The 25,014-nt window shown below is 56.9% G+C and overlaps 1 protein-coding gene across 23 annotated transcripts in view; it reads right to left on the bottom strand.

The window, feature by feature from the left end:
- The window catches only part of CAMTA1 (calmodulin binding transcription activator 1), a 764,551-nt gene that overhangs the window by 205,911 nt on the left and 533,626 nt on the right, over positions 1-25,014 (bottom strand). For 21 of the 23 annotated variants that reach the window (XM_079111189.1, XM_079111197.1, XM_079111196.1 and 18 more), the window contains one exon: positions 20,987-21,058. The exons of the other annotated variants lie outside the window; for them this stretch is intronic. In XM_079111189.1, the coding sequence (XP_078967315.1) occupies positions 20,987-21,058 (72 nt within the window). The remainder of the gene's footprint in view (positions 1-20,986; positions 21,059-25,014) is intronic. 23 annotated transcript variants of the gene reach the window in all.

Below are 25,014 nucleotides of genomic sequence, written 5' to 3'. Positions count from 1 at the left end.
TCCTGTCAGCCCTGGACCAGGTGTTGGTGGCCAGGGGCTTTCTTTTTGGAGACTCCCTCCATACGAGGTGAAATCCTGAGATCCATAACGTGGGCCTAGATGGCGTCGGGCTTCTGGGGAGAGCTGGCCTGAGCCGAGGACAGGGGTGCCCCCACAGCACAGGGCTGTGTTCGGTCTGAACACCAAAGGCTCTGCAGAGGGGCCATTAAGTTTGCATTTCCCATCATAGAGCAAGTAAACAAACCAGAGGAAGAGCTGCCCATCACTGCCTGGCTTCCCGACAGGAAACGGCATGAGCGACTTCGTCTTTAAACATTATTATCCTCTTGAAAGCAAAAGATAAAGGACGCCTCAGAGCAGCCAAATTGCTTTGGCTCAAAAATCATTTTAAATACCATTTCCTTTAACAAGCCTACTGCCTGGGCAGTGGATCAACACTATTCATTTTAACCTTAGTCAGTGGGAAAAAAAAAATCGCCCAAGTGCTTGTAATTATTTAGCTCTCTTCCTTCTTCGCCTCCCAGACACCTTAACTAATGACCACACACGTACACTGCGTCCTGTGTGACGCAGATGGACCTCGGGTGGTGACCACCGAACATGCCAGAAACCATTTCCTCTGTCCCTCTGAACTAAGCTGGGGCTTCAGGGGAGCTTTGCTTTACCCAGAAGCCTGGGGACAGCGCTCCCCTATGCTGCTGTGTTTGTGGACGCACCATCCCAGTGTGAGTTCACCCTGCCCTGAGGGGGGAACCCTCCTGCCAGGGACACTGGTGTGAACTGGAGGGAGTCAGCCTGATGCTCAAGCAAAGGTGGGTGGGCAGGGTGACCCTGGGGACTGTGCAGACCCCAGCGCTAGAAAGAGTTTGGAGGATTTCACATAGGCAGTGGGATGCCTGCTAAGCCTCCTTTTGTTCTGGAAAGAAAAAGAGAGGTCTTCATAAAACAAACAAAAAAAAAAAAAAATGAAAGAGGAACAATCTGTAAATGGCATTCACAGATAGGGCTGGGTCAGTGGAGCAGAGATGGGCTGTGGGCTCTCTTGGCTAGGGAGAGAATTAAGAACAGAGGAGAGTGCCCTCACTACACAAACTGTGATGGGCTGACAGAGCCGGCTCCATGAGAATGTTCCAGGCCAGACTCTAAGGGAGTGACTAAACAGACTCCATTCTGCTCTGAGACTCCATGTTATGTAGGAAATAAGCTTCTTCCATGGGAACACCCGCCTCTGTACCCATCATCAGTTACTTAGCGTGACATGTTTAATAATATACAATGGCAACTCCTATGTAGTAAAAATTGCTCTCCTTTGACCTCCATTGCTCTTAACCAATGTACCATGTAAACGGTGATTGTGTGGATGTTAGCTACCATTCTTTAGTTCGTACGTAGGTAAGGGTCAGCTTGACCCACTTCCCCCTCTGCCAATGATCTCATGATGTTAGTTTGTAATTTCGAATCATAGCAACAGACACTTACGATTGATGTGATTTTTGGTATAAGAACCCCTACAACCCTGTGGTCGGGGCTGTTCTCCCGATAGCCATTTTTGGGAGCATCGTGTGATACAGTCAGCTGCCGGCTTAATAAAGGCTCAAATTTGGACTTCTCAGCGGTGATCAGTCTGTTCTTCAGTTGCACCCCATAACAAAACCCGAAGTCCTACATGCCTCGGGTTCTGTGCGCGCTGTGCTCAGCCAGGAGGCTCATGGTCTCTCTGGGGAAGAGCATCCACCTGGGAGAGAGTGGCACCTGCACCCTCAGTGTCCTTGGAGGCTGTGCAGGACGTGGACACCAGTCTTCCCCCCGGATCAGAAGATGCCCACACAGCAGCCCTTTCCACACAGACACCACAGGAAAAGGGCTGTGCTTGGGCACTAAGGCCTCTGGTCACACAGGCCACTGACCAGGTGTGACCAGAGGGCAGTCTGAACACCACCATTGGTAATTACAGTTTGGCCTTCAGAGGGCTCTGTGTTGTGCTCCTGGGCAGCTTGACAGGAGGCCAGAAGCATAACAAGGGATGCTCACTGTCCAGCTGGCCACAAGGAGTCTGATTCTCGGTGTGGGGAGAAGACCGATTTATTTCCGCCCTACTCTTTGACATTAATTGGGACGCCCAGATCACTTCTAGGAGAAAGCAGTCGCCTGGGGCAGAGGCTGCGGGGGACAGCTTCACGGCAGGACGCAGGGCGGCTGGCCCAGGAGAACCAATTCCTAAGCATGTGTACCTTTCCCCTGGGATCCTGGTGTGCTCCTGCCAGTGCTGAAAGTCACCCCTCCTGCTGAGCAGCAGAAGGGAGCTGACAACGCCAGTGGCCAGCTGCTTCTTTGGTTCAGGAACCAGATGTGGGGGCGTGTAAAGGATGTGTCCCAGCCTCGTCTTGGTCATGGGATGCTTCAGGGGCCCTGGCGTGGAAGCTTCCCTGTGTGTCTGACACTCATCTTGTGGAGAGGCACAGGGGTCACCTCACAGGAGGATGAACAGACACTTCAAGTCTGGATACACACAAGTCCATATTGACAAACCAGGTAAAATTGGGGAGGGCCTCTGCTCTCTGAGAAACCCACCCCCACCCCCCAGGAGTCTGTTCCTATCTGTGCTCCACCCACTGTAAGCCTCCCGAGGGCTAGTCCGTCCCACTGTCCCCAGCACCTGGCGTGTCACCCAACCTCTAATAATGTGCCCTGATGCCTAAGGAGAGATTCCAGTCCGGCCATGGCCTATGGGCATGGCCCTGTGTGGAATAGCCTCCTCGCACAGCCCATCTCTGAAGAGTCATGACAATCAGCCTTGCCTGACCTCGAGACGCTTTCCTTCCCCCACAAACCCCTGAAAGGACTCTTGGCTCTGAGTTTAACTGAACCCTGCTGGAAGGTGCCACATGGCCCACCATCTGCCCTGCTCAACCTCCTTGAGCGATGGAAAGGGAGCAGGGGAGCTTGCCTCCAGGACAGCAGGCCCTGCCCATGCCAGGCTGCCCCACCTGGGGGCTGCAGCGGATGGCGTCCTGGCTTGCCTATGTGCCAGGAGCTCATGGCCTACAGCTATTCCTGCAGGCCCTCAGAGTGGCAGCGGTGGGTCCAGGCAGCTGGGTGGGGGACACTGGCTCTGTAGAACCTGGGCATGAGCCAGGACAGGAAGGAAGGGAAGCGGTCACAGAAGAGGGAGGAGGGAGTGAGGAGGAGGCTGGACAGCAAGCTCGTGGATGGCCAGACCCGGGAAGCTGTGCACTTAGGACCCAAGTCTTCTTTTCTTGGATGAGGAAGTTGAGACTCAGAGAAAAGAAGGGACTGCCAGAGGGTCACATGGAAGGAAGAACGAAGGGAGCCAATACTTATTTACTTCCATGATTCCAACAGAGTCATTTATAGACAGAAGTTAAAAGTCCAAGAGACTCAGAAACCCACCCAAGTTGAGGACTGGGCAATAAGAAGCAATGTCCTTGGTGGGAGGTGGTCAGGAATCATCGGTGGCCCAGTTACCATTAGGTGGCATCTAAGCGAGATTGCCATGCCCTCCCGGGGCCGGATCTCCTGGTCCTGGGCGGCAACATTTCCTCCACTCAACACCTCTCCACCCACCCCATGGGGCGTGTGTGATGGCATCGGCATCGTGGGTGGGAGGACACTGGTGGCACCCGACACGCTGCTGTTGGAGGAACGGGGTACCTGGCATCTGCCTGCAGGAGCGGAGGGCAGAACTTGCAGCTGGGAGCCCGGGAGCCAGCATGGGTCCGGACCTCCCGCGGACGGCGTTACTTTACCCTCCTGTAGGAGCTTTGAGGACAGGGCTTGTCCAAGCCCCTTTGAAAGGCCCAAGTGTCCCCTTGGCCTGAGTACTGGTAACTACAGGGAGATGGGAGCTGCTCCTGTGCCATCTCATCTCCAAAATGAGCGTCCCGGAGTCCCTTGTCTCCTGGGCAAGCCCGTACTAGGAGGCGGTAGCCCCCTCACATCCTGAGTCTTGAGAGGGAGACAGCAGTGCCACAGGGCACAGGGAGGCCCCCACCTGGGCCATAGTTGGGGGACCATGACCTCTAACTGTGTCTTCTGGCCTTCAGGCCGTGTGGCCAGGGACAGCTGCCACTCCCAGCAAGCCTTGGTCCAAACATGGAACCTACATCGTCTGGGAAGGTTTTCCTTTCCCTAAAGGTGTCTGTTTTCAGGGGAGGGCAGAGAGCAGCTGTGGCAGAATGGAGCAAAGGGCTGGCTCAGGACGAAGGGGCAACCTGGACCCCAGGGGCAGAGGCCTGGGTCAGGCCCAGCAGGCAGGCTCATTGCAGATGGCTCTTTTCCTGCAGAGGAGCTAGCAGGACCTGGCGGAGGAAGCTGGTCCCCAAGCGGGTCCAGCCTCACAGCGACTCTGGCCTCCCGTGCAGGTGAGCCCTGGTCACGGACACAGGCATCCAGGGAAAACCTAGATGGCGGGGGAAGAGGCCCAGCAAAGGCAAGGCAGCTCTGCATTTGTTGCCCTTGGAGGAGGGTGAGGAGGTGATAGAGAGTGACCACAGCCCTGGCCAATAGCAAAGGGGCCTCCCAGTGGGGCCTGGGGTGTCCTGTGGCAGCACTGCACAGTGAGGCAGTGAGTAGGTGAAGGACAGGCCAGGGGCCTGTGTCCCCCTTGGGGTAGGGGCTAAGAATGCTCTGGAAAGTACGACTTTGGGCTGTTGGGTTTTTATAACTTTGCTTCTCTGTTCTTTATCAAGGACTGAATACCACCCCTCAGCCAGGCTGTGTGAGAGGCCACGTGGGATGGAGGAGTCCAGGTGGCCCACCCACATCGAGGCTACCACAGGCTGGTGTGGGCACACAGCCGCCTCTTTGGAGTCCTCTCAGGTCACCCATTTGGGACACTCCGGGGCATGGCCCTGCCCACAGCAGTGTCCCTGCGGAGGTGGAACGAGGGTGGGACTGAAGGGCTGCCAGAGACCACCAGGACAAAGTCACTGTAATGCCATGTTTTAAAGTATCAGACTTAATTAAAAAACCCAAGTTTTGAGCAAAGTATTAGAATTTTAAATGAAGACAGGGTCTTCATTTACTGATTTTTCTTGTTGCCTTAAGTCTCTGATATGGCTTGACCAGGCCCCAGGGCGGGGGGCAGTGTGACCTGAAATGCTGGTTTCTTACCCCAAACTGCTGGCCCTTCTTAGCTACCCCTTGGGCCACGGCTGCTTTGCTCCCTGGGCAGCCCTGGGGGATGAGGGAGCGCTGGATAACTGCTGAGAGGACTTCAATCGTGTGCTGCAGAAAGCGAGAATATGCAAAGTACAGGTAGCGACAAGTCAGGAAAGAACGAGGAGAGCTGTCAAGTCACCCAGCACCTAGTCTATGAACACGCAATGCCAAGCGCTTCATGCAGGTTAGTTTTTGTTCTCCCTCCCAATAACCCCTCAAAGCAGGAGTTATTATCCTATCATCTGGGCGAGGAAATTGAGGGAGAGAGGTTTAAGCTACTTCCCAAGGAAGTAAGGGGCAGAGCGGGGACTCACACCCAGAGCTTGGGAGTGTGGGAAGGCAGGCCTGAGGGAGGCGCTCAAGGGCATCCTGGGAGCAGGACCCTGTCTGGGGGAGAGGCCGTGGGAGGAAAGGTTATGCTCACCCAGCCTGCAGCTGTGATCATCTAAGGGGAACCCAGCAGCAGCAGCACCATGACCCCAGTGAAAGGTGCACCTGGCCATCCCAGGCAGCGAGAGGGGGATGGGAGACACAGGGCGGCCGGTGGCTGGGGACTGGCTTTACACTGGGAGCCTAAGACGGGTCCTGAGGTCAGGGGGAGCTGAGCACAGCAGCTGCTGCAGGACAGAACAGAGACCACCCTGGAAGTCATGTCTCAGCATGGTGACAGATGACTAGTGCCTGTGGAAACTCAAGTGGAGACCTGCCTTTCCCTCCCCAAGGCATGAGTGTGAGTAGCTTCAGGCAAGGTGTAGAGAGGCACCAACCAGTCCTCGGAGGTTGGGCCCTGCAGGCAGGGTCTCCAGACCTGTGCTCTCCAAGGCAAGAGCACAGTGGTGGGCTGGAGCTCACTTGTACTGGCTCCTGAGAGCTGCCTCACAAATTTTTTGAGAATTCTGCCAGTCAGTGGATAGCACATTGGTAACTTCAATTTGGTTACAGTGTGAATATTTACAGCATGGATATTGGCAAACCCCAAAATCAGGCATTTGTTTGTTGTTGTTGTTTTTCCTGGAGAGCCTATTGTTAGACATTTAGCAGCACACCACTGCCTTGCAGGACAAAATCTGGCTGCCTCTCCACCTGCACAGCAACTAGGGGCAGCTGCTTGTCACTTCCTGAAAGAGGCAATCACCATTCCCAATAGCAGTTGGATTCGAACATCATTTCTGGAGCTGGGAAAGCATGATTCGTCTCTGGCAGCAGAATGATTTTTATCTAATTAAGCTCGACTTGGGCTAATGTTGGGAGTGTGCCTTCTCCGATCAGACACCAGCGGCTGGCGGCTGCGTTGCATGCTAGGGCAGCCTGGGAAGCTGGCCTGGAATATGTAAAAGGCTGTAGATCACACACAGTCTCTGTGAGGAGGGGTGTCCCCAGAAGAGGCGTGGCCTGTCAGTCAGGAAGCAGGGTTCAAGCCCAGCTCCTGCCTAAGTCACTGGGTTCCCTGGGGTCAGTCTTGACCACCCTGGGGGTCTGGCATCTGGTTTCTGAGCTCCTGCTGGCACTGCCAAAAATGACCCAAGTTCTGAAATGCGGAGGGACCACCCCCTGGCCTGGGGAGGGGGCACTGAAGGGGTGGTCCTGGCTCAGGGAGGGCAGCTTCTGGATCTCACGGTCCACTGCGATGGAGGTCCTGCCAAGGACGTGGACAAGGACATCAGGGTCTACCAGGCCCCAGATCCCAGGGCTGGACTCTGCTATTCTCTCTGCCCTGGAGCTGTGCACAGTTTAACTTTCTGATACGACTTTGACTTAAGGAGCACCATATGCCCCAAGCCCTCTCCCCGCCCCCAGCTGTCACCAAAGCAGCTGCTTGCAGGAAGCAGGGAGTGGCCGGGTGTCGGGAGCATGGTGTGCTGTCAGAGGGTGGGGATGGGGGAGCCCTGGGCCCCAGAAGTAACTGCTTAGCCATGCCTCAAGGGGTGGGCACCGTGAAGACATGGGTGACAAACGGCGCTGGTGGCTGCCTAATGGAAGTCCAGGGGACAGCTAGGGTCAGTCTGAGATGTCAGAGGATGTAAGGAGGGCACAGGCGGAGGGTGGGCGGCCAGCGGAGATGCTGGCAGAGTTTCTGAATGCTGACTTCTTGGAAGGAGCTGGATTTCGGCCTGAGCTGTTCTGGGATATTCCTGAGCTAGCTAGGCAGGTGGGTGGCGAGCAGATACCTAGGCTAGGCCAAGGTCTTCCTGAGTGCAGGGAGCAGAGCCTGGCTGGGCGGGCGGTGCAGGAGGCACTGGTGACAGAGAGGGAAGGACCCAGGCCTGCATCCGTCCCTGCGCCTGCGTCCGTCCCTGCGGGGTCCAGCTGGGGTTGCAACAACAGAGTCCTCATGACAACAGCTATGATTGTCATTCAACCGAGAGCTTGCCTGTGTTCGACCCTGTGCGTGGGGCTTTGAACGTTCTGAGCCTTTCTGAATGCTGCGCCGCACCCTTCTGTGGGGAGGAACAGAGCCCAGGTCGGGGCTAATGAGCCCGAGTGACACACCTCTACGTGTGACTCTGAAAGTGGGATTAGAACCTGGGGGTGTGACCACCCAGGCCCTGGTCTTGCAGTTGCATCAGAGGCCCTTTACAGGTCTCCCGGGACTGTGGCTGGCTTGGGAAACCCAGAGACCTCCCCCAGGGAAGGTGGGCCCAGGGGGCACCACCCTAGGTGATGAACCCCCACTTTTCCACACAGGTCTGGCTTGGGGATGGCATGAAGCCTGATGGCATATAGTCCCCTGATAAGCTGGCGTTATCCTGGCACACCAAGTCCATGGTCTGCAGGAGGCCGCTTTGAGCTACCCTGCTTGCCTTGGCCCTGAGTGCTGGCCGCGGTCTGAGGCTCCTGGGCTGAGGGGCAGAAGCAGGCCTCAGCAGACCAAGTGGGGCGTGCTGCCTGGCCCCCAGTATCCCCACGTGAGGGTCAAGGACAGAGTGACCGTGGTGGCTGGTTCTTCCACCCTGTGGGGAGCAGGGAGGTATTTGGAACACAGGCCACTTGCAGGGCCCAGGCCAGGGTCAGTCCACTTCACTGGTCCTGCTGCTGGCTCTGGGCTGCACCTCTCCCGTCCTGGGCAGCTGGGCCCCACTCAGCAGGGGCCTCTATCCCCAGGGTAGGGCGAGACACTCCTCTTTCTGAACCCCAGTCCTGGGCCATATCCTCGTCTGTGGGGCCAGGCAGGTGGGGCTAGGGCAGCGGGAGAGGTGGAAACCCCTAGCAGGTGGAGAACAGACGGAGGTGGGGAGAGGGGATGGCCCAGCACCCAGTCTCCTCTGGCCACCCCTCCAGCCAGTCTCCTGGGTTGCCCTTCCTGGCGATCATGGCTCTGTGGAGCACCGTGGGGTTGGCTCAGCCTCCGCTCAGAACCCTGAAGCCCTCTTGAGCAGTTGGAAGCCCTGATAGCCCCGGGGTCACTTGGGGAGGCATGTGGGTATAATGTGTGGTTTCTATCACCTCTCGTGACAGGGGTGTGGGCTCCCCGACCACCTGCCTCAGGGGCCTAAGCTGGGTCTTCCCACAGGATGTCCTGTGCCCCAGAGCCACACACCCTGCAGAAAGGGCACAGAAGAGGCAAAGGGAGCCCAGGGGAAGCTCATTTCTTCAGAACTGACTGTTTTCCTGAGAACTTGGTCTCTAAATTAAGAGATCTTTTAGTAAACTCTGCTGCTGCTCTGGATTTTTCTCAATCTTCCATACCAACCTCATGGAGAATTCTCCTGCCTTATGTCCCCAGGGTAAGCCATCCTGGGCATCCAAGGACTCTGATGCCTTTGTTGCACCCACACAAGGCCAGTTTAAAGCACGAGACTCTTCCTTTTCGGGAAGGTAGGCAGGGGGTGAAGGAGGGGAATGCACAGTTAGTCCTTCCTGAAGTCTACCCTATTCTGACTCTGTACTTGGAGCACAACTGGTGCCTGCCATCGCAGTGGGGGAGTCTGCAGGAGCCCCAGGAAGCAGTGGCCTGGCCTGCCCTGCGGAAGCCTGCCTCCTGGGTGGGCCAGACACCAATCACCCCTACCCAGCAAACGTGCAGTTGTGTGCCAGGCCTGGCCCCCGGGGAGCCTGCTTTGGAAGGATGGATCCAGGGACCCAGGAGGGAGGAGGGATGGTACATGAATAAGAGCGTCATGCCGAGGGAAAGGAGCTGTCCTGGGAGCACACACCGCACGACTCCAGGCACACGAAGTTCTAGAACAGGAAAACCAAGTCCACGGTGGACGAATCAGAATGGAGGTGACTTTGGAGGTGGGGGGAGGGGACAGACTGTGAAGAGGCTGGAGGGATGATCATGTTCCAGATCCTAATGTGGGTTCGGGTCATGGCTGGTGTGTGGTTGGTTGAAACTCACCGAGTACATTCATTTGTGGGCTCAATTGCAGCGTTGTGCGTGAACGCTACTTCAAATGCCAGAAAGAATCGTGCACTAATGGTGGCCTCTGGCTAATGAGATGCGTGCTAAGCACTCAAGAGAGGTCTACTATGACTGCAGCGTTCTTTGTCCTGCATGAAGAGTGACAGGACAGATTGCGGGGTCCCTGGACACACGAGTGACCCAATGATGCCACCAAATGCTAGCGGTCAAGGCTGCAGCATATGGTGCTTGTGAAATTCTTTCAACTTTTCTATATATCTTCAACACTTCATCATAAAATGTCAGGAACAGGTAACGGTGGTGTGCCGGAGAACTGGAGATGACAAGGGGCTTTGACGAGCAGCTGACAGCTGAGCTGAGACCTCCATCTTAGCTACCCATGGAAGATTCAGGTCAGCCTCCAGGCAGAGGGAGGGTTATGTGCAAGGGCCCTGAGGCATCCAGGTACTGGGCTCCACTGAGGAGCAGAAGCAGCCAGTGTGACTGGAGGGCACCCAGGGAGAGGAAGGTGAAGGTCAGGCAGGGTGGGCCCTGGAGGTCAGGGGAAGGCTGTAGCTGTTATTTTGAATGCCTGGAGGTTTATTGAAGTGACTGAAGTGTGAGTGGGACATGATTTGACTTGAGATTCAGCTGGCTGCTCTGGCCACATCTGGGCATGAACCACAGCAGAGAAGAAAGGGCTCTGGCATGGGCAGGAGGGAGCCAGGGCTGGGTGTGGGCAGCAAATGAAAGTGAAAGGACATGGGCTAAGGGTATTTCTGAGTGGGGAAGGGGCAGGGGCAGCGAGGAAGAGAAAGGAAGGGCTGACTTGAGCCTGCGGGGTGGCGATCCTGCTGCCATGTGGGCCGGGAGGAAAGCAGGCTCCTGGAGGAGCGTGAGGCTTGCCTTGGCCAAGGGAAGTCCAAGGCGCAGAGTCTGCAAGAGAGCGCCAAGAGGGTGGCTGGGGACAGCCAGTGCTGAGGGTCAGAGTCAGGGTGGAAGGCTGAATACGCAAGTCATTACCCTCAAACAGGCATTCAGAGCCCTGGGACTGGACGCGACGATTCCAGGAGAAAGTGGCCAGAGAAGAGAAGACCTGGGAAGCTCAGGGAGGTTCCAACATCGAAGAACTGGAGAAAATGGGATTGCAAAGAACAGACCATGAGGAACATGGCCAGTAAACATCTCAGCAGAAGAGAATATTCCAGAAGAAAGGAATGGCTAAGCTTGGGCAAGTACAGCTAGGAGGTCGGAAGGTGAGGACAAAAAGGTGACCTTGGATGTAGCCAGGCAGAGGTGGCTGGTGACCTCCACAAGAGCTTTACCCATGACTGGAGAGGGACAACTGGAAGGACCAGGTTGAGGAAAGAATGGCCAGTGAGCAAGGGTGAGGACAACCACAGACTGAGCAGGGCACACCTCTGCCATCTATGCATACCCACATATAACTGTGCACACCTGCGTACACCTGTGCATACTTGCATACACCTGTGCACACTTGTGAACACCTGTGTGAGTGTGGTATATATATACCCGCAACCCTACATTTATCTGTGCCCACCTATGCATACCTGTTTGCGCTTGGGCATACCTGTGCACTCCTGCATACACCTGTGCACACCTGCATACACCTGTGTACACTTGTGAACACCTGTATGTGTGTGGTATATATATACCTGCAACCCTACATTTATTTGTGCTCACCTATGCATACCTGTTTGCGCTTGGGCATACCTGTGCACTCCTGCATACACCTGTGCACACTTGCATACACCTGCGTACACTTGTGAACACCTCTGTGTGTGTGTGTGTGTGTGTGTGTGTGTATACACATGCAGCCCTACATATATCTGTGCCCACCTATGCATACCTGTTTGCACTTGGGCATACCTGTGCACTCCTGCGTACACTTATGCACACCTGAATACACCTGTGTACACTTGTGAACCCCTGTGTATATATATATATATAAACGTACATGTGCAGCCCTACATATATCTGTGCCCACCTATGCATACCTGTGCACACCTATGAATACCTGTGCCCACCTATGCATACCTGTGCACACCTGCATGTTAGTGTGTACCTCTGCTCATCACCTGTACACACCTGTCCAACTAGAGCCATCTGCCATAAGCCTGGTGCACATGGTGTGTGAAAACTGCATCCCAAGAGCCACTGCACCACTGGGGTGGGCAAAGCAGCAATGGCGCCATGTTGTGAGACCTCCTTGTCTGAACGGGGTCTGTGGCACCCATGAAGCCCAGTATCACCAGCTGAAGTGCAGCCAGAGGCCCGAGTGATCTGCTGATGTTCACACGTGGAGCGTGTCACCACAACCCCCTTTTCCATTTCACTCTATCAAGTCACATCGGAACTTCGTTCCTGCCCTTTGAGTTCCTTCAGAGGCGGAACAAAGTGCTTCCTCAGGCGAACTCCTGTCTTTTGCTTTGGAAAGCATGGCTTCCCCTTTGCTCCAAAGAAGATTAGGATATTAAGGACAGAATGTCAGCTGCAGATTACAAGAAAAGGATAATTAAATAAAAGCCCCACATTATGAGCCATCTAGAAGGGAATTAAGCCGCCTGTGCATTCTCCTCATCTTTGAAGGATGTGCTGTAAAGGGGAGCAGGGATTGTTCGGCTTGATAAATAAAGATAGTAACCAAACTGTGGGGCCCATTGTTCTGCCTTTATATTAAAGGCAATTGCTTAGCCATGCTGACACACACACCATGGAGGCATGGGCCCCTCTGCAGACCGGAGGATTAAGAGACAGACAAGTCCGGGATAATAAGACTAATTAATAATTCCCATCTCCAAGGAACCGCAGCCCTGGCAGCTGCAAGCTTCCTTCTTCTCGGCTAGCGTGGGCAGCCCAGCCCTCCAGGACTGAAGGACAGAGTGAAGGTCTGCAGGCCAGGCCAGGGTGCATGACGGTCCCTGTCACAGCGGGGTGGGGAGCAGAGGGGGCTGGGTGGGAGATGCAGAAGACAAACTGCCAGAATGCAGAGGCTCTGCCACTTAACAGACAGCACGTTCCTGCCCAGGACTGCAGGACAAACGGGGAGACAGGGTTGGAAATCAGTAGCATCGGCAGACCTCGCATTTTGCCCCTGGAAACCCACGACCAGTCTCCCAGAGTAAAACTGCCGGCAGGTTGGTGAGTCCAAAAATCCACCAAGCGTGACACTGAGGGCTCTGTGTATTGAGCTCTATTTGTCCCCCTGGTGACCTCAGGAGAGAGGTAATTTATGCCGACTTTACTGAAAAGAAATACGATCCAGAGCTTGGGTCACTCAGCCAGAATCCCCTGGCTGGCAAAGGTGGAACTAATTTAAACCCTGCTGGTCCCAAGTAGGGAGCCCAAGGCCATCACCCTATACTCAGTGCATGCCTTCTGCACTGGGTGGGAGCAGAGGGTTCCCCGTCCCAGAGACTTTACCTCTGGGCACTCTGCAAGGTGAAGGGCAGGCAGCTGCCCTTGGGCCCCCACCCTTCTCCACCCTTCCCACCCAAAGCAACTGGATGAAAAGCAAATCCTCCATCCCCCTGTCCCCAGAGGAAGGGGAAGCACAGGATCAGGATGAGGGAATCTTCTAGAAAATGCCCGGTGACATTCCTCAGGGAGGATAATGGCCGTTTTGGGGGAACTGCCATATTTTCTGGAGGCTTTAGGTGGGTACAGCAGTGGCCTTGGCGTCATAAATTGCAATCAAGCAAAGATGTCTACGGAGGAAATACTACCCGCTCTGCCGTGCAGCCTTGGCAAGGGTCCGGAAATCTTAATGGAATTGAGCAATTTTTTGCATAGCACCGTAAATTCCTGGTGTCTACCTTATCTCCTCATCACGTTATTCAAGGGACATTAAATGGAGAAAGATGTGGAAGCTGCTAGTTAGAATCAAGCTGGAACAAGAAGGCTGCTCACGAGGTATCTGTCCGCTTCCGCCGCTCCTCCTCTCCAGACTTGCCCTCCTGGCTGGAAAGGGCTCTGCCACATTAAGGTGCTGGCTCCCATTGCCCCAGACGGCAATCCTTCCGATGGCTTATCAGGTGTGGCTTGGGTTTAATTACCAGGTCTGTGACCTTCAGGGCAGGGGCTCCTGGGCCCTGTCAGCGCCCGCCCTTCTGCAGAGCATTGGCCCTCGTGAAGCCCCGCCTCTTGCTGCAGCCCCTGGCTCTTCCTGCAGGACCTGACCCTTCTCCCCAATACCTAATGACACAAGCACTTGCTGAAGGCATGTTGTCCCTACTGGACAGCAGGCACCACCAGGTGACAGTGTCTTGGTCTGAGGCCAGCGTCCCTCCTGCATGTACAGACCAGCTGATGGCTGACTTCAGCACAGGCCTGAAGTGCCCCTAGCCTCATTTCCATTGTTATTGGTGACAATAACAATGTGCCAGCCTCACAGGCCGGCAAAGAAGCCCAGGCCCGGGGTGACTGTGCTATCACCACTGATGAGGATGGTGGTGGCCGCTGCTGCCGAGGCCGGGGGAAGCTTCCCAGCGGGCGTGGACCTGCACCCTCTGCGCGGGCCGTCCCTGGAACTCTCTTCTGAGCCCACAGAGGAGAAGGGCAAATTCCAGACCACACTCCCGTCCAATCACCTGGCGCCAGGACAATGGATGATGTCTCTTCAAAGGGCCTGGACAGCACTGCCCTGCCTGCCCTGTGTCTTTCAGGGCCTCTCATTGCCCCTGACCCTCAGGGACTGACTTCTGCGAAACACGGGGATGGATGCACCCCAGCCCAGCCTTCCCAGGGCAGCCGTGAGAACACAGGTGCTGGCCATGGAGTTCCCAATCAGGTGCCAGGCAGGGAGGGGCCCGTGGCAAGGGCTGGGTCCTTTGAGCCACCAGCAGGAAGAGGCTTGTGGAGGGAGGAGCTCAGCCCAGCCCACCCCGTGCACCCCAGCATCTCTGCTCTGCGGCTGTCGTCAGACCAGAAGCACCAGGCCTGGGCTGAGTCCCTGCCTTTCACGATGCCCAGCCACCTCTCCCTCGCCACTGACCTGGGCACAGGGACCAGGGTTCACTCAGGCACCAGCTGGCATCCCTCCCTTGAACCATGTGAGTCACGTGTCTCCTGTGGGACAGTGCCTGTGGACAGAAATGCCTTCTGTAGCTCTAACCCAGGCAAAGCCTCACCTCACAGTGCGCCCCATGGGATCCCCAGGGGTCAGAAGGGTGCTGCTGTTAAAGGACCCCACTCGGAGCACCCTCCTGCGTGCTTCAGTTCCCGGCCACTTCTGTGCGCCCCAATGAAACAAAAGCAGCTAACCAACAGTAAGCCCCAGGTGTTTTGTAAGACGCTACAATATTCTCCCATTAAAAAGGAGAGAAAGAAAAAGAGAAACTATGCCCTGTTAAACTAATTTCCACGTGTCCTGAGGAGGCCTGTAGCTGGGGAGTCCACCCTACCCTAAGTGGACATGTGCTCACCGTTAGGACCAAGCCAAGGGCAGAGGGTGGGTGGGCATGGTTTCCAGCTGCCCGCTCGGGCTTCTTGCTCTTCCTGCCTAACTCATCACTGAGGCAACCCTTCCTGAGTGCCGGGCAGCGTCCAGGTGGGCTGTGCTTCCAGACAGAGCAAAGTGGGGGGGGGGGGGCACTGGGGTGGCAAAAGAGCTGGTCAGTCTCCAGCCGGACTTCATGTCTGCTGGGTGGCTGAGTGGCAGTTAGTGCAATGACAGAGCTGTTCCCTACTCCCTCCAGGCTAGGGAGGAGGGTCCTGAGGAGAGGAGAGGCTGCCTGAGCCGCTGCTGGCCTGTGGGGCTCAGGCTTGGGGGCTGGCTCCTCCTATCACAGCTGCCGTGAGAGGCGACAGAGATGTGGTACGGGGAGGGGTTTCACAGAAGGCTTCTCATGCCTGCAGAGGTCCACCTGGTGCTGACAGCCCTGAGCCACGGCATGCCTGTGCTTCCTGTGGGCCTGGAACCGGTTACAGCTTAGGTTCCTTATCTTCACGTATGTTAATTCACACAACAGCCATGCAGCTCAGGCTGGTAGACCCCCCCATTTTTTTTTTTTTTTTTTTTTACTGATGAAGAAGCTGAGACTTAGAGAAACAAGACACACTGCCCAGGGTCATGAGTGCTTTGGGACTGACCCCAACCCCACTATTTTCAGGGTCCTAAACACCATGCCAGATGGACCCCAGATGTTCATCCATCTACTCAGGGCTCAGGACAGGAGGCACCAGGCAGGTGATGTGCAGGGGACAGGGGCTTGGGTTAAAGGACTCCTGCAAGAACGCTCAACATGACACAGCTGCAGTCCTGTTCTGGCACTTTGTGCTGGTGACAAGCTCAGAGGATGCTGGGGAGCCAGAGGCAGTTGGCCCAGAGATAGTCAGTCACATTGCACAGACAGGCTGTGGTACCCGTGAAGAGAACAGACACAAAGGCCCCATAAAAGCCATGTTGGGCACACCTCAGACCCACTGTGATATGCTACAGTCCCTTGAGCTGGGCAGGCGCTGGGCAGCCCCACTGCCTGCTCTCTCCTGTACTGACCCAAAGATGCCCTGGGGGACCTAAAGGGCCTGTCCTTCCTTAGAGACTCTATAGTGACCATCTGAGAGGGAGGCAGTAGGAAGGGAAGGCTCCCTGGGCACTTGCTGGGGTCCAGAGTTCCTGTTTGGTGCAGAACTGAAATGGCCCTTCCCCATGAGTCTCAGAATGGAAGGCAGAGGAGCTTTCAGACATGGCCAAGAGGAGCTCCAGGCCTGTAGCACCTGGAGGGCCTGGCGTGGCCTCCTGGCGGGAGACCCAGTCTGGGTTCCAACACTGCCCGTCTCTAACCCTGTCCAGTCACAGCTGCCCCTTCTGTGAGTCCTGTGCTAACAAGGCCACTGGACCTGCTCTGGCCTGCGGGTCCACTCCTATAAGTGTGTGGCTCCTATAGTACAGAGGATGGGCCACCAGGCTGCATTGGGCCTCACAGCCAGCCCGGGGCAGGAGAGGAAGGCCACTTCGTCAGGCAGTCAGCACCTTCCTGCATCCTGGCCTCCCTCCCACCTCTGGGAAGAGCCTCAAAGTCCTGCCATTTCCCACTTTGGGAAAACCTGCCGGCCACACAGGATGAAATGCCTGTTGCTTTGGGGTTTGGGGTTCAGCTTGACTTGGTGAAGCTGGTTTTGGAACCCCAAGCCTTATGGGGCAGACAGGGAGGACTGGTTACCATAGGGCCCTTGGGAGGGGAGCCTGAACCCCTGCCCCAGGTGACTGACCAGCTGGGCCTCATTCCCTGCCTCTGCCCAGGCAGAGTCCCAGCAGAGGCACCCTCCAGAGCTCTGCAGCTGGACTGAGCCAGGCTGAGCTGGGGCCTCGCCCAGACTCTACACTCAGCTGCTTGGGCCATGGAGGCTCTGTGCCACCATGATGAACCTACAGCCTGGCCCCGCGGCGCCCAGTCCAGTCAGCCAGGGCTAGCAGAGGCTCACGGAGGCAGGAAACCCTCAGCTATCCCACTCTCTGGTCACGCTTGTGACCTGGCACAAAGTGCCCAATCTCTACTCTCAAATGCCTCGTTTATACAAAGAGGTGAAGATGGTCCCCCGCTGAAGTTTCACTGCTAAGTGGCACCCAGAGCTGGCCAGCGTAAGGTCCCCGCTGCTGGTGGTCAGGGTGGCCGGCAGGATGAGAGCCAGCCCCTGGACTCGGAATTCCGTGCTCCTCCTAGCAGCAGAACACCCTAGAACTTGGGCTCACTGCTGCTCCCATTATCCAGGAGCTCCCGCCTTGCCCTGTCCTGCATTTCCCAGGCCCCAGGGTCCTAGTCCCCCTGCCACCTCTGTGTGTGCTGTCTGGACAGGCAGGGAGGGAGCCCCATGGCCTCTGCCCCAGCAGGATGGAGTTGGCACCAAGCAGCTCAGACGCAGCCATGGCAGACACAGAGGGACACCCCCCGCCTCCCTCGCAGGAAAACACTCATTACGCGTTTTAGAGGACAAGGGCAAAGAGAAAACACTCATTAGAAGCAGAAATCGTTTCCAAATAACGGTACAGAATCTGTTGGGAAGTCTGGCCTGAACGGGGACCCGCTTTCAGGGTGGGGAATGTACGGAGGGTGGATGGCAGATGCCAGCGAGCCTGAGGCTCTGTCGCCTTCTCCCATGGCCGCCGGAACACCCCAAATAGGAGAAACCGAGCACAGCAGGCCGAGACAGAGGGCCCCTCTGCCTGATTCTGGCTTGCCCCTGGGCACTGCCTCGCCCAGTGGCTCCAGTGACAAACCTGTAAGCAGTGGAAGCAGAGGCTGGCGTATCTGAGGCTGGATCCCTGCTCTACGCTGACCAGGGCGTGATCCTGAGCCCAGCCATGCTTCTTTTGGGCACAGTGGACCCAGGGGCCCTCCTGCTGTGACAGGTGGAGCCCCCAGGGAGGCTGATGGTCTGAGCAAAGGCAATGTGTGCCACCTGCCTGTGTGGCATTCCCAGGTCACAGCAGGGTGTGTTGGGCGCTCAGGCCCTGGCCTGCGGAGAAGTGGGCCAAGCTCAGATCTTCTGGCCCAGAGTGTTCTGGGGCCCAAGACACCATCCAGAGCAGGAGTGGCCTGCCTGCCAGCACCTCTGAGCTGGCTGGTGGCCCTGCATGGTGCCCACTGAGCACAGCAAGGACTGTGTTCACCTGTAGGCCAAACAGGCTTCAGCGCTCTGGGGGCTGCCTGCCCGCCCACTCACCCACATCCTCATGCAATACTTGTTAGCCATGAAGAAGCAGAGGGAAGAATGGCCCACCGAGACAGACAGACACAGACAGAAGACTCCCCTGAGAGGAGCCAGACACCTCAGAAGGCTCAGCACCTCCCCACACTGCTCAGGTCCCCACCCTACCTGCGTCCTGGCGCTGACCCTATGCACCTGGCCCCCATCTCCATGGCTTGCTCCTAATGCCTTGTGGCCCATGCTCTGTGCAGGACACTAGAGGGACAGAGGCAGGGAGCCACCGGTTCAGGCAGACGGAACCCAGGCTGTGTGGGTAGAAGCCCCTGCTGTACCAAGTGGCCCTGGGGCAGCATCCATTGGAGGGTGTCAGAGGGCAGAAGTGAGCTCACAGCCAGCGAGCTGCAGAGGCCGGTGGCGGGCTGCTCCTCCAGGAACCCTCTGGGTTATCAGGGGCACCCCACGTGCCCTCCGCCCTTCCCCAGCACCCTCCTTGGAGAAGGTCGCCTGGTGCCAGCCAACTGGCTCAGCAGGTGTAGGACTGTGAGGGGTGTGTTCTGCCCAGGCCCCTGCCGGGCACCTTCTCAGCGGTCCTGCACAGCCTCCTCAGCTCCCACAGGGCACTACCCTGACACCACTGCTCCCGCCAACCCTTTTCCTGGTAATAGGTGTCAGCAGCAACCTTGGGCCGGTTTCCGTGCGGGCCAGTTTCTCACGCCTTCTTTCCCATTTGATACCAGAGAAATGGAACCTAACCAGGCCATCATTCTCCTAGCACCAGAATCAATTGTCACGTTAGCTCCTGGCTCTGGAGCAGGAGACGATGCTAGTTGCTTTGGCCTAAGCTCCCTGAACTCCGATTGCCATCCGGGTCTGGGGCGGGGCACCCCCAACCTGTGCTCATTCCCTCCTGTTACCTGATCACAGAAACAAGAGTGATGCTTGAGGACCAGGAGAGCCAGGAGGGTGACAACCCCCCAGCGTGGGCACAGGAAATAGAGGCCCCATGGGAGGCGTACAGAAACCCCTCCTGTAACTCTGGCCCTGGGGAGACTCTGCTGCCCCATAGGCCTTACCCTCCAGAGGCCAGAGAAGCAGGAGGGAGGGCGAGACGGGGCGCAGTGGCAGGACCCTCTCCTGGCCTAGGCACGTGGGAGGGTGGGGGAGGAGAGGGGCCCCCCACGCCACCCAATGGGGTTTGATTCCAGAAGCAAATTTTGTGGAATTAAAAGGGCACAAGAGTGTGACAGGATGAGGGGCAGCAGGCAGAGGCGGGCACAGAGGAGGCCTGGAGGAGAGGGTGGTCCTGGGGCAGGTGCCATGCTGGTGGCAGGGGCGGGAGGACGGAGACGCAGAAGAGCCGCAGGCTGTTTGGAGTCAACGCTGTTTCCAAAAGCCAGGATCTGAGCCTGGGGTCCGGGCATGCTCTGACATCCCAGAACCCGCTTCTGGGTGGGTCCTGCGGGTCCCACGTTGGATAGGGAGGAGACCCTCGGCCCTGTGGCGAAACATCTTTGGGGCAACGCCTGCTAACTAGAGAGCAGAGTAGCACCCGCGCTGAGGCCCGCCCACGAGCTCACAGTCATGAACCACACTCCAATGTCAATCTGCACAGGAGACCACCAGGGCAACTGACCGCGGGCACAGCATCCAGAAACAGCGTCTTTGCACATCAGCACATCCCCCAGGAGTCTCGGCGTCATTCGTTAATGAACTTGCTGAACCACAGACAATTATTTCTGGGAACCGAGGGAGAATGGAAAGGGCTTGGAGGTTGGGGCTGAGTGGAGCCAGTGAACGGAAGGCTTGACCAGACTGAGTGATGGCCTCTTCCAGACGGGCCTGGGCCCCACAGACCCTTCCAGGATGGGGGCGGCTCTTTTCCCTGCACACACCATGCGGAGCTAGGGGCTTGCTTCCCCAGCTTCCTGGGAAGAGGATCTCAGGTCAGAGGGATCCCCAAACCTCTAAGGGCCAGGGTTTTGCCAGCTTGAACACCAGTGAGCACAGAGAGTGGGATGGTGGCAGGAAAGGCCCCTGGCAGCATCCTGGGTGAAAGCAGCAGGAAGGCCTTGGGGTGACGGTGCCGGGCCACAGGATGGTTTGTACAGAGGGCAGCTGCAAACCAGTGGACTTGTTTGCAAGGGGGTCCAGCTTGACCAGATGGCTCCTTCACCTTCCCACCCACGCAGCAGCACCTTCTACTGGGAGGATGACCACCAATGGCAAGAGGCTGGGTGGGCCTCTGCACAGACCCTCCCTGGCTCAGCAACACTGTGCACAGGTGACACGGGTGGGGCTCCCTTCCACAGGCACGGCGGGCCTCCCTGCACCACTTTCTCCGCCACACGCATGCCAGACATCACAAATGGATTAAGGAGCTCCTTCCCAACTGTGCCAATCAATCCAACTGCACCTGGAGGTCTGCTTTCCACATGCATCTTGGGACCGACCCGCAGAACAGAGGAACGTGCAGCTCTCGCGGCAGGATGCTCAACCTCCTCTCCTGGCCTCACTGCAGGAAACCGAGACACCTTGGAACCTTCAGGCACCTAGTCCACTTTCCAGTGGGTGGCGAGGGCTAGCCCTGCCTCCACCTTTCTCCCCTCCTGGCACCTGACAACCAGGCCAGCCACCAGCTGGCCTCAGCGCCACGCAGCCGGAAGCTAGGAAGGCTCCCCAGGACTCTCGGCCCTGAGCCGAACCATGCGCAGGAGCCCCGCGCCCCCTCAGCGCCCGCCGCAGACCCTTCCCGAGCACCGGTGACGCAAGAAGAATCCAGTCCCAGCCACCTACCTGAAGGAGCCAGTAGCACCTCCGGTGGAAGGTGGGGATGATGGAGGAATGGACATAGCAGCCGTACAAGCACTAGGGAGAGAGGAAAAACGAGAGTTCAGTTGGAAAGAGGGAAGTCGGAGGAAGGAAGACGGCGCAGCAGAGAGGAGCGGGCCACACGGGGCGGCTGGCACGTACCCTCCGGCTAGAGGTTTCTAGAGTCCAGGACAGCCAGGGGCCAGGGAAATGCACACACAGGTACATCCCGGGATTGGAGCTACCACGAGGCTCCTTCCTAGCGCCAAGGCTAAGACCCTGGGGGCACCGGGAGGGACAGAGACCGAAGGCGGCAGAATTGATCCACACACAGGACACACGCCTCCCCCAGCCCTCTCCTCGCCAGGCAGCCCTGGCTGACACAAGCCCAGGGCCACCAGAGACAAGGCGGGAAGCTCAGGAGCTGGGGGCTGCCCTTCCAGAGCCCGAGGCTCCTCCGTACCGCCCACCGTCTATTTTTGAATGAGCGTCATAGATTTTCTTGTTTCCTTTTGCAAATATAAACCTCTGTCATTTGCAGATGGGTTTGGTTTTGGAAGACAGTCAGATTGGAGAGCAAGGTGGGTGGGAATAGAGGTGAGAGCTGTGAAGAGGGACAGTTCTCACCCAGGCCCAGGGCGGTGGAGGTGACTCGTGGATGACCTCTGTCATAGCCCTGCTTCTGGGGGCTGCCTATGCACCCGGGGCTGGACACTGGGGGCAGGCTTGCTAGTGAGGCAGAGAGGGACCTCAGGAACCATCAGTCGGGTCCCTCTCAAAATCAAACTGGCAGATGTGTGTGGAACAGGGGCCTTGATGGAGGCGGCTCATCAGTTTGGAGAGGATGTCTCAGGGCACCCAGGAATGGCGGCCACATCAAGCCAGTGCTTTGCTTTGGAGCCACCAAATCAAAATGGAATGACCTCTTGTTCCTTGGCTCCAGGGTTCCCTGGCTTCCCAAGGCACACACTCCAGGAGGGGCCAGCACAGGTGTGAGGACCCTGGGGGGACAAAGGCCTCTCTCCCTGTCTCCTTGCTCAGTTTATGTCACCACAGCCCCCACACCCTGACACCAGCTCTCCGGTGACTTATGGCCACCAGCTCCACACTGGAAGCCTTCATCAGATATTATTTACACCCTCAAAAAGACCAAGCGCAATTTGGTTCGACTTGGAGTCCATTTGAGCCCTGCCTGTCTGATTAGCAGAGTTGAAAGAGAAATCATTTTGGACTCTGGGATTCTGGCTGTAAGAAAATCAGATTTCCAATATGTTAGAACTTTTACAGAGCACCGTCAGCTGGGATTTAAGCCCTGTACAAACCAAACAAACAAAGCGGAAATTAATTTAAACGATTCCCTTGCAATTCTTGCCCAAGAAATGTATTTATTATTAAGAAGGCAATATTCTTCCCTGACTGTTCTGGTTTGCAAGACACTGTGTTTTGTTTTTGTGTTTTCGATAACTCACTCCTTGCCAAAGGAGGCTCCTGTTTGATCACTTCCAGGGAGAACCTGGCTGCAGGGGACGAGCAGCCTGTGACCTCCGCTAGCTGCTTCCCAGGGGCAGTTTCTTCACTTTGACCCTTTTGGTGAACCAAGGGGAGAGGCCAAGAACCGCTAGGAGAAGTTTCTCCCACCCCTTTGAAATGAAAGTCCTCCCTCTCCTCCTCCCACTGTTCACTCCTCTTAGACTTGAAGCAAATGGGGTTGGTTTTTCAAGCTTCCCCTAGTCCCTGCCTACCCATCTTCACGGAGCTTCGACCTCAAGCTCCCAGGTCAGCGAGAGTTTACCGAACACCGACCCCGCCCCGTCTGTGAACATGTGGAAGAAAGCAGCTCTTTTCCCCAAGCTCGCCAGCACCTCCCTGGCCACTAGCCTGGCCCATCCAGAACCGTCCAGAATCCTCCAATAAGCAAGACGAAGGTAGAAAGATGGCCGTGTCTACATCCAGCCTCATGCATGTTAATCAGAGCAGCCCTCGGCCTCGCTCAGATCCTCAGGACTCTATTTTTAGGTGTTGCTCGGTTCCTCTAACCACTGCAGGGATCTGGGGTCTCTGGTCTCATCAGATGAGAGGCCGCGTTCAGAGGTCGGGAGGAGGAAGTGCGGCTCAATCAGAGAGCGGGCAGCATGGCGTGCCTACCAGGCTTCCAGGCTTGCGGGGAGGAAGAACCCTGCCAGGAGCGCCGAGGCTAAGGAGTCCTGAGGCCTCGGCCTCCGTCCCAGTGGCCTCGCTCAGCACTGTGCGCACCCCTCACCCCCCACGGTGCTTTACCCTCTGCCTCCTGCCTGGGGCTCCTGGGGTGGGGGCCTTGGGCTCCCTGGGAGAAGACAGGACACGCTTCTCCCACCTAAGCACCCCAGGGCACGGGCGAGACAGGCTGGTGCAGGAAAGGAGCTGGAGGGAGGAAGCGTGTAAGTGTGCTGTGCGCCCTGCCAGCCGAGGACTTCTAACTCAGAAAACGACCCTGCAGCGTGGCTCAGTGTCCCTCACTTAGAGGGAGGAGCCTCAGCGTCAAGGAAAGCAGACTTGTCCTCGTTACTGCCCGCTGTCCTTGTAGGAAGGAGGCTCCTGGGAACCCACTCCTGTGGGCTGGAGTCACTCTGGAGGGCTCACGGGGCGGTGGGGGGGTGCTGACTGCACGTCAGTCTTGCCACTCGCCAGCCAGAGGCTGCTTGTCCTTCCTGGCTGTAAAATGGGTGCAATTCTGATCATCTCTCTCTCTCCCTTTCTCTCTGTCTCTCTGGGACTGGGGAGTGAACCCAGGGGCATTTCACCACTTAGCCACTGAGTCACATCCCAGCCCTTTTTATTTACTTTTAATTTTGAGACTGGGTCTTGCTGAGTTGCTTGGGGCCTTGCTAAGTTGCTGAGGCTGTCTTTGAACTTGCGATCCTCCTGCCTCAGCCTCCCAAGATTCTGGGATGACAGGCGTGTGCCACTGCACCTGGCTCTGATTGTTTCTCGTAGGGTGACTGTGAAGGTTGAGAGCTGATGTGGTAGTGGGATGCTTAGGACAGTCCCAGACCTGGTGCACATGCAGCCGTGCCAGTGGCTATCACTGGAGCAGGTGGGAGAGACGACAGAGGTTGCGAGGCTGTAAGGATGAGCAGGAGCAGGGAATGAGGATTGCCACAGCAAGAAAAGCTGGTGGCGGAGGTTGGAAAGTCGACGGAGCGTGGGCTGGGCTCAAGGAGCTCTGAAATTGCTTGGATGGATGGGTGTACAAAATGCACAAGGGGAGATCAACCAGGTCAGATCACAAAAGGCCACAGCAAAGAGGGGGCTTTGCTCTCACCCCGGAGCAGTAGGGAGCAAAGCAATATCACAGCCACATTTTCCTTTTGGAACCTCACTGCAGCAGCAGAAGCAGAGGAAGGCTGGGGACATAAGGACCCGTCTGGAGGGGTTCCTGTGAGCTGGGAGGCGTGCTGGGGATGGGACAGTGGCATTAGGAGCTAGAGTGGAGAGAATCAGAGCCGTTTGCAGGAGAAGGATGATGTTGTTTCTGGCTGGGCAGATGGGTATGTGGGTCCCGTTCCCAGGGACAGGAGACCCTGGGTCACAGCAGGGGGGCTCATTCTAGGTTTCTACAAGGCCTCGCTGTGGCGGCTAGGCAGAGCTGGCAAGAGCAGTCAGGACCTGGAAGGGGTGGGATGGGCTGGTGGCCATGGCCGGGGGCGGGGCTGTCCACTTAGGCCAAGCTCTTCTCAGGGGCCTTTCTGCGTGGGTAGAGCAGCTAGGTGTGAACCCCCCAACGCTAGAGCTTGGCCGGGGGCACCCTGCCTGCCCATCGTGTGGCCCTGCCCTCCGCCTCACCTCCACACCAGCCCCCTCCAGGACCTGGCCCGATCCAGGCTCTCCCGGGCTCCCAGTGAAATCGTCCCCACTCTGCAGTCTTTCCACTGGTTTCCAGTCCATATGACAATGTCATTACCAAGCCAATTGGGGATTAATTGCACAATATTTCATGAGGCAGTGTATCAAATCCATTCCCTTACCCGCTAATC

This window comes from Sciurus vulgaris (genome assembly GCF_902686455.1).
Source record: "Sciurus vulgaris genome assembly, chromosome: 1".
Taxonomy (NCBI): domain Eukaryota; kingdom Metazoa; phylum Chordata; class Mammalia; order Rodentia; family Sciuridae; genus Sciurus; species Sciurus vulgaris.
Note: the sequence above shows the minus strand (reverse complement) of the source record. Positions and strands in the feature narration are given on the sequence as shown.